General features: G+C 51.2%; 3 protein-coding genes across 3 annotated transcripts; 1 reads left to right on the forward strand and 2 right to left on the reverse strand.

Annotated features, from left to right (window-relative positions):
* Positions 1–258: 258 nt before the first annotated feature.
* On the reverse strand, positions 259–4780 carry N7519_007193 (uncharacterized protein; the record flags this gene model as incomplete). The annotated part of the gene is made up of 6 exons (XM_057293969.1): positions 259–2380; positions 2401–2486; positions 2530–3086; positions 3230–4190; positions 4243–4422; positions 4481–4780. The coding sequence occupies 6 exons, from the start codon at positions 4778–4780 to the stop codon at positions 259–261; spliced, it is 4206 nt and encodes a 1401-aa protein (XP_057148780.1).
* Positions 4781–5209: 429 nt separating this feature from the next.
* Positions 5210–5689, forward strand: N7519_007194 (uncharacterized protein; the record flags this gene model as incomplete). Its single annotated transcript, XM_057293970.1, has 1 exon — positions 5210–5689. One exon carries the CDS (start codon positions 5210–5212, stop codon positions 5687–5689), a length of 480 nt encoding a protein of 159 aa, XP_057148781.1.
* A 1415-nt stretch (positions 5690–7104) lies between these two features.
* Positions 7105–8836, reverse strand: N7519_007195 (uncharacterized protein; the record flags this gene model as incomplete). Its single annotated transcript, XM_057293971.1, has 4 exons — positions 8729–8836; positions 8477–8678; positions 8033–8425; positions 7105–7970 (listed from the first exon to the last, which is right to left on the reverse strand). Exons 1-4 carry the CDS (start codon positions 8810–8812, stop codon positions 7105–7107), a joined length of 1545 nt encoding a protein of 514 aa, XP_057148782.1. The 5' UTR covers positions 8813–8836.
* Between the last annotated feature and the right edge of the window lie 428 nt (positions 8837–9264).

The following is a 9264-nucleotide window of genomic DNA, read 5'->3' on the forward strand; positions in this document are numbered from 1 at the left end:
GGCTAGCCGATATTGCGTATGTCAGTCGCCGAATACCAGATCTTTTTAAATAGCTCTCCTACTCTATTCTTTTAATATTTGTGACCCGTTTTTCTTTTACTCTTTACTATATTAATTTGTTTCCATAACCTCTTCAAATCCGAAGCTTGTCGGGGATAAAAAAAAAGAAAACCTTTCAATGTTGTAGGTGCACATATCGTGTTTCGAACGCATTGGCTGCTACGCCGAACACCAGATTTGTTAAATAGCTCTCCTACCCTATTCTTTTGATTTTTTTAACCCCGTTTCTTTTACTTCACTCTTAGCCATCTCCTCTTTCTCTCGCCTATGACGTTCGAAGTCCAGAGGCACATGCGCAAGTCCACGAGCACCAGTTCGTCGAATACGCTGTTCGGTTCGGGACATAGGTCGGTCCGGTGTATCAGGAGCATAAGCGACCTCGTATCCTCTGGCAGTGCGATTGAGTGTCAGACGCGGGGGTACATAGGAATTTGGTTGGGGAATATTTCGGGCTTGATACTTTTCCACGATCCGGGCAATGGGATTCCAGTTTGGGTCGTGCCATGGCTCTCGGATTCTTCCGGTCCAACCGTCGAAGATTCCAGGGCCCGTCCTCAACTTCTCGGCCAAGATCCGTGCTCGTGAGAGGGCAATCTCGTCCTCATCGACTTGGCGAGCCCGTTTCAGTCGAGCTTCTTCAATGTACTGGAGTTGTTCCTCGGTCAGGGCCTTCGGCTCGCACAAGGCCTTGGCTCGTGCAAGCTTTTCTTCCAGCTTTTCCAAGATCGGGAGCTTCGGTATGGGCCGGTTTTCCGCTTTGTAGACGGAGAAATTGAAAGGGACATGTTCTTCCGCTGTGGAAACCTTGGGCGCCTTAGTACTTGGGCCCTCTTCCTCCAGCTGGGGCTCAGTTTGCTCATCCGACACTCGCTTCTTTTTGAGGACTTTAGACTTCTTGCGCGCCGAAGACACTTCCGAGTCCTGTGGCAGAGGCTCTTCCTCTTCGAAATGAACGGACCTTTTGAATGATCCATCGGGCACTGCAGCAGGAGATTTTCCTTTCAGTGAGGAGCGCCTCTTGTGCTGAAGGGGTGCTTCTGCATCGGTGGCCTCATGTTGTCGTTTCAATGACGCTTGATGTCCAGGAGCCACTGAGGGTTCTGGGCCTTGGAACAAGGGCGCTGACGGCTGAGTAGTTGCCGCTTCAGGCGAGTATGTACTGGATGTGGCGTCGAATATCTTAGGCTGTCGAAGTGCTTCAAAGAGAGTCCGGGGAGGTGAGGGGGCGGTCGCTTGGGTGTGCGAAACAGACCGACGCGTGCCCGAAACCGAAGCGGAGCCGTTGATGGGAGGCGGGCTAGGTATTTGAGCCTGTGCAGGTGCCGACTGGCTGAATACTGAAGTTTCACTCAGCTTGGGCGACTGTAAACTACTCAATGACGGGGATGGAGTCAATAGTGGCTGCTCAGGCGTGGGCGCTGTAGTTGCTGGAATGTCCGCTTTGTGGCTTGGCTGCGGTGGCTTGGGAGCTGCAAAGACTGAGCCGGGAACTGGAAATTGAGTTGCAGCCGAAGATCCTGCATTGTTCACTGAGAATGGCGAGGAAGGCTGCCCGGAACTCAATGCAGCTGCAGGTTCCTTGGCTTTGACAGCTGTCTCTGGGGCCTTGGCGGCTTGGAATGGAGATGGAGCAGCAGATGTAGCAGCAGTTGGGAAAGATAGCGGAGTGCTCGGAAGTGCAAAAGGATTGTTCGACGCAACCGATGATTGCTGTGTTTTGGTGTCGGTCTTGAACATCGTAGACTGTGCAGAAACATCTGCAGCAGGTTTGCCCACCCCAGGGCCTGCCCTTGGAAACATGGACGTCTGGCCAAAGGGGTTAGCACCAGAGAACGCCGAAGACGCGAAGGGATTCTTGGATTCAGCCAACGATGCAGGAGGTGATGGCTTGAACAGCGTAGAGGGCGCGGCGGCAACTGTTGCCGGTGTCTCCGTCTTCTGGGTTGGCTCTGATGGCTTGGGGAAGGAGGATGGAGACGGCGCAGTGAACGCGCCGGCGCCGGAAGAGAATGCAGACGCGGGTTTCTCCGCAGTCGGCGCCTCAGGAGGCGAAGTGCTGGGCTTGAACAGCGTAGACTGCGCAGGTGTGGCTACCGCAGGAGCCTCCGTCTTTTGGGTTGACTCCGATGGCTTGGAGAAGGAGAATGGAGACGGCGCAGTGAAAGGGCTTGGGCCAGTTGATAGCACAGAGCCGGGGCCATTCGGGAACATGGAAGCGGGCTTGTCTGCAGTTGACGATGCAGGGGGGAATAAACTGGGCTTTGGAAATGCGGGTGCAGGGGAGTTGTTGTAGGTGCCTCCGCCTCGAGTTTGGCGTTGGCTGGCTTTGAAAAAACGGACGAAGAAGAAGAAGTAGAGGTAAAAGCGGATGGTGAAGGGCCGGCAGGAGTAAATGACGAAACAGCTGCCTTGTCGGCGGTGTCAGGCTGTGAAGGAGGGGGGTTTTGTCTGGAAGGGCGAGGGAGCCACATTAGTGGTCACGCAGGTGTCGGTCTTTCCGGGCCCTTTTGGGAACGAGAACGGACTCGGCGAAGAAGTGAAAGGAGATGGCGCTGCGGGCGTAACAGTGGTGGAGGGGATCGAAGTTGTGAATGGATTTGAGGGAGGAGATGCCATTTTAGATGGCTGAAAGGCCGGCGCGAAAGGATTTGGCGGCTTTGAAGTGGCTGGTGGTAGATTTGACTGGAACAGGGAAGGCGAAGCTGCAGGGGGAGGTTGTAAAGGTTCCTGAGACTCAGAAGCGACCCGGAATTCAGAAGCAGATGTGTCCTGAAGAAGGGCGTTCGGTGTTTCAACCACTGGTGCGGGCGTCTGATTATCAATATCACTCACGAAGAGATCCCCATCTTCTGCCTCTGCCTCAGGCAGAGTTTCACTCTTTTGGGGCAACTGGGAGCGATCAATCATGCCCATTCTTGCGGCTTCTCTGATGTTCATGCCGAGAATGATGGCGACAAGACTACGTCCTGCGCGCTTTGACTCCACATATGTTTCAGAGAAAGAGTGGTCAGATGAAGGCGCAAAGTCTGGGAAATTGTTAGTCACAAAACAAAGAAAGAGCAAGAAATGGGATGGAAGGCATCATAAATTTGGGGCGAGTGAGATGGGTGAAGTGGGAAATGAAAGCAAACGAGACTCGGCTGAGATGAAGTTGCTTAAAATCACTTACCGACAGAGTCTACTGGTCGATCACCCCAATTGAGATAGAGTCCACCACTTGCGTTCTCAGCAAACTGTAACCCTTGTGCATTACAGTATTCGATTGTCTGCTCGTCATCATCAAAGTGTAACACCTTAGTTAATTCCTCCACAGTCCAGTGATCGTTTTTGGATTGCTGTGACAGCGGAGTCCGGCAGTAGGCTTTCCAGATTGCACGGATTGCTGTCTGACGAATGTGGTTGAAGTAGACCTCAGCCACACAGGCCATCAGGTATGACACACTCGGGGAATTGATGATGTTGAAGAAACGAGCGTAGAATCCCTGAGCAATTGCATTCGGTCGACGAGAATCCAGAGCACCTTGAGGCTCCCATGTATTACAGGCAGCAGCAAATAGTTCCAATGCCACCTGCACTCGAGGCGAAGCGAGCAGGGCAGTTGGCCATTTCTGAACACGGGCTTCCAGGTCAGGCCGCTGGTCATGGATCGAGAACAAGATGTGGTAGGCACGGAACTCGTCCTCGTTAGGGAAGTGGATGCGCTCGCGGTTGTCATCGTAGTAGTACATGAGAGAGAGCATGGTGTTGTTGAGCTGCTCACGCTCCTGGTGACGGTCAAATTGCTCCGTGTTCGCCGGGTTAGAAAGAAGATGCAGGGACACGATATGGAATCGCGCAATCCTTTCTAGACAAGTGACGGCTGTCTTCACGTCTTCTTCTTGTGTAAGTTGCTGCACCGAGAAGTCGTTTCGGATTGACCGTGTCCGATTCCAGACAAACATGTGGATGACGGCCAACGGTTCACCACCATTGATAACATAACGGATCAGGTAGTTCATGGTTTGTAAAAGTGTCCTTGGTGTCCGGATATCCGAGGGCAATTGCTCGTCATTTCCAGCTGCCGCACGCCGGAAGCGCTTCACCATTTTGGTTTCCATGATTTCGAGCTGGTCCGTTGACGGGTTGTAATACTAAATTTGCGTGTCAGCAATGGCACAAAAATAGAAACCGGCGCACCATTACCTTTTCACATTTGTCGACTGCTTTCTGGACGATTCGCTCCACCCTCTCGAAATCAGGACACATGCTAGTGCAGGTACCCACGGGTGTGATAGCCTGATTCAAAGAAGTCGGCTGATTCGGGTCCGCCATTTGCCCATCCTTGATCGCCCTTTCGCGCTGTGTCACTTGATCAATTTTCAGCTGCAAAGTCGGTTAGCTCCGTAGTTGCGTTGCCCGTTTTCGAGAAGGGCAGACTGACTTTGTCAAAGCGTTCCTGGTAATTGTTCAACGTCGAGGCATGCTCCATGGCGGCGGCAACATTAGATCCGGCGCCAACAAATTTCGTCGAAGGTTGTTGTCTCGTAATGTTCGTAGGTTGGGCGAATGGGTTTTTGGCGACGTTCGAGGGGGAAGCACTGTTTGAGACTCTGGAAAATGGAGATTGCTGGGCGGGCTGAGCCCCGAACGGCGACGCGACGGCTTTTTGCTGGTTCGATTGCGCAAACGGTGATTTGACAACACCAGGCTTAGGGGCCCTCCGCGGGTTGTTGGGGTTCATTCACGGTGTGGCCTGCAGCGCCTGCGCCGCGACCACGACCACGAGCTGTCCATGTCGCTGACCCCCGCCCACGCCCTCGAGCCCTCGCTGCGCGAGGCGCACCTGACCCTCTCGGCACATATGTTGATGTATGGCCACCTCTTCCCCGTCCCGTTGAGCCTTGCACGCCCGGCGCGCCTCCCCTGTGGCCACGGCCCGCAGAAGGGTTAAACGGGCTAGCCATCCTGCCCGCAAAGAGCGGAATAAACTGGATAGGCTGCCGCCTCTTGGAATAGGCCTGTCGCTCACTCTGTGGTCAAATTTATTTTGGATTTATGGGGTGGACGATTCCGATATGCGAGACGGCAAAGTCGATTGCGCAGAGATCTGAAAAGTTGTTTCCTATCTGCTAGAGTTAGTGCGCCGCGGCGACCACAAAGAAGTCAGCCCATGTTACAAAGCCGAGGGGATGGCCATCCCGACCCAATACTGCGCGGAAGAGGCGCGGATGGATACAAAGAAAGGCCGGAGGACAAAGCTGGGGACCGGAATGGACTCGGGGATAGGTATTCGCACTACCAGTACACTCACGGGTCTCTTTTCTTCAAAGGAATGTGTAAGCGACCTCACTGGCTTATCGCCTTTGGTATTTGCGATTCGTTGGGATCGTTCAAGCTCGTGAGGCGGCGTGCCGGCGTGCGCGTCGGAGTTTGCAATACTGGCATGAACTGGAAGGCGGATCCAGTTTATGAGCCACGCAAAGACGCCGAAATGCAAATAGGGACCGGAAAGCAAGCACGGAGTGAGCGTAAAGCGATTGAAGAGGATGGTAATCGAAGTGTCGCCGCGTTCACGGAGCTTCAAGCTGAGCGGAGTGGCTCCGCTTACTCCGCTGACCAAGCGCTTATGTCGGCGCGCGCTTGCGTCTAATTGGCCGCGGCTGTGCCTATTCCAGTCCCAATTGGATAGAATGTTGTTAGGAACAATAGGTATTATTGGCAACAATTACAATTGACAGTTTCATATTGTATTAGGCAAATACCAATTCAACCATCCGGCCCTCTCGCGATCTGTACCTGTACGTTGGAATTTCAGGGCAGATGTTGCAAACACATGGAGCGGCAGGAGACCTTGAATCTCGGAATCTAGTATAATATAATAAATATAATAATATTACTACCCATAGTGCGATAGAAGTGTCCAGGAACCAAAGATCAAAATAGAGACAGAAAGACAAAGGCATATATAAGACCGAAAAGGTAGTCCAATAGTCCAGGCTTGGAATAAGTAGGTATAAGATGGACGCCTTATGCTCAAAATTCTAGCTTCCCCCGCTTAAACTATAAGCTATTTCGATAGTTCTAGTGCAAGGGATTTCTCGTGGTGCATCTTCAAGCCTATGTATTATAGCAATGATAAGACAGGCTCAAAAGAACCGCACACTGCATAGTCTTGCAGGGATTAACGAGGCGCGTCCTTGGCTATACAGGACAAGGTCGTCTGTACATTGCATGCTTTCCACTGCCTTCTATTTCGCTATAGAACTGGGACGGGAAAATAGATCCAAAAAGAGAACGTAGTATTATAAGATATCATGGCATGGACAGAGGCCACTTAAGCGGACGACTTTTATTGTCGAATTGGTTCAATATCCATTGGTTCCTATGGTCAAGAAACTGGGGATCTCCGAACTACTCACGCCATTCAAGTTTGTGACAGATACACTGCGTGTAAGTCTCTCGACTGAGGACTGGGTACTACATAGCTAGATAACAGCCCATGGCAAGGATCATGAGCTAAAAAGAAAACCATTAAATGAGAACCGGTTGCATATTATTGAGAATAAAATTTTGAAGTATCTACCCAAATCTCGTTTATCAACAGCTCCAAACATCCAAGTTGGAGAAAACCCATATTCACAACGAAAACCAAAAAGATCAAGCAAGTAAGCAGACCAACAGATGACAAGAAAAGAAGCACAAGGCCAACACCAAAAAATAAAAAGAAATAAAGATGAAAAAATGGCGAGACCATAAAGAAAATAATAAAAAAGGAACCACAGAACAAGAACAAAGACCGGAATATAAATCACTTCAAACCAAACAAGACCCAAGTATTTTCAGAAAGAAAAAGAAAAAGAAGCAAAAGACCCCATTTGTACCGTCACCTTTCAAGATGACCCCAAGTTTTATACCAATGTACCCAAAAACACAACAACTCCCCTGGCAAAGCCTTATGATAAGCGCTAAGTTTGTGGACTAGAGCCATCACTCATATATGTTCGTTAATACCCATTTCACGAGTCAGAATCATCCGTGACAAGAGCACCACACCCTATTAGTCATTTAGACGGCGTGGGAAAGAGTCATCCCGTTAGGATGTGGGTGGCTCAATGATCCCGTGCGGAAAGGCAGGGATCTTTGGTGGATGGAGTCCATGTGGGACTGCTGGGCATGGGACATGTCTTGCATGTGTGATACCATGGGCATCTGGTAGGGCATTGAAGGCTGGGCCATACCCTGGCTAGAGGCAGGTGTGGTGTAATCGACAGGGCTGAAGATGTTCTGGCGGAAAGATGGGGTCCAGGTATCGTATTGGCCGCTTACTCCCGCGCGTGAGTGATCAGGTGTGGAGTTTTGGAAGGTGTTGTGGGCGGAGTAGTCGAAGGCTGAGACTGAGACGTCGTGGGGACTGATCATCTCTGCTGTTACGGGAGTGCTGAGCATGGGCTGCGAGAATGAATCGCTGTATTGGGGAGGTGTCGTGTAGTAAGGGCGGTCCTGGCGGTTTTCGAAGTTGATAGGCTCAGTCATGGAGAAGCTGCCTGGGAGGGAGCGGGCTGATGGCATGTTGTCGATAGGCGTGGTTAAGGAGGTGGATGCTTGCTCGAATGATGAGATGGGAGTCATTAATCCTTGGTTGATGTGCTCGGGTTCTTCGATGGTCACTGAGGAGGTGGTAGAGTCGTCTTCTTCATCACCCTTAGGGCTAGGGCCGCGGTTCATGGTGTAAACGACCATGTTGGCGTCGACTTCACCTCGTTCAAAACGCTCCTCCATCTTGCGAACTCGTAGGATCTCGTAGATGATCTCGACGTGGGATGGGTGCTTCAAGCTCCGCTTGGTGTCGCCAGCAACATCCTTGAGCTTGTCGGCAGTGATACCGTAAGAACCGAGCTTGCGGATAATGTGAAGCAAGAGCTCAATGCGGTCTAATAAAAATAAGTAAGCAATCAGATCGAGAATAAATTAGACCATAGGACCTAGATCATACACTCTTTTCTCAAGTGGTCAGGCTCCTTGTGCATAACACCGGGAGGCCACCACTCGGGCTTAGTCTTTTCTGGGTCCCCAGTAGTACCGGGGGCGGATCCTGCCGGTGGCTTGCCGCCATTGTAAGGGTGTCGGACCTGCTTGCGAGGCTCGATGAATTTAATGAATGCCTTAGCAACCATACGGCAGTTCAGCTGTTGGAAGTGCTTTAGGGCGCCCTCATAGTAGGCCATGACCTTTTGAGAGTCTCCAATGCGGAGAGGAACCATTTCAGTAGACCCGCTAGGGAGCTCCTCGCTATCAGTATCCTGCTCAGTCAGGCGGTCGTCGATAGAGATAGCAGGAGCGTTGCCCTTGCGACGTCTTACCCGACGAGGAGATGCGTCCATTGTCTCTATATTGGGATTAGTATGAATTGGCCTTGGTGTTTGGAACTTTGACATACGGCGAACAGGAGCATGGTAGCCAATGCGTTCGCCCAAAATCTCGAGGAAGTTCTGGCGAACCTCTGGAGTGAACACAGTGGAGTTTTGTTCTTGAATAGAAGATGATTCATCCACCTTAAGCTTGCCATCACGGTCAAGGTAAATCATAGCAAAGTGAGCATAAGGAGGACGGAATGATGAGCGGGAGTTGGTCATCATTGGCTAAACCAGATGTCAGTAAGAAGGAACCCAGATTTCTCTTGGAAACATACAGGAACATCGCCCCATCCTGGGGGTCCTTCGAGGGCCGAGGCAGACCTCTTCATGGCTCCGCTTGTTGGTTTACTGTAAACCATGGTGGCGGATATAGATGCGTATAGGAACTTGGAATGAAATCGTCTCGATAAGGGTAATTCAGGCTCAGTCGAAGCAGTGTATCAAGATAACCAGGAATGAGTAATGTGGAATCTGGATATTGCACGTCTAGGAGAGACTGTTCTCTTTATAGATAGTGTTGCTCGAGTGGCGGGGTTGCGATTCGGAAGAAGTTGGTACTAATGCTGTGGACTTGCAGTCAGCCAACTGCCACTAAGCATCTTCGGCAGCACCAGTCCGTCCCGGGAGAGGGTGTTCTCATGAACACCCAACGGCGGAATGGCCATTCCCGCTCCGGTGCGGGAACCGGTAGGACAAACGCTGGCATTCCGACAAACCGGGATCCAATCAAGCTCTTGTCAAACAGAGCCAGAATAGGTGGGATGTACTCACACAGTTGGAGTTGACAATGTGCAGGTGGCTCAATGGGGAT

Source organism: Penicillium mononematosum (genome assembly GCF_028829835.1).
Source record: "Penicillium mononematosum strain IBT 11891 chromosome Unknown utg000003l:1.0-8172316.0:1.0-8177699.0, whole genome shotgun sequence".
Lineage (NCBI taxonomy): Eukaryota > Fungi > Ascomycota > Eurotiomycetes > Eurotiales > Aspergillaceae > Penicillium > Penicillium mononematosum.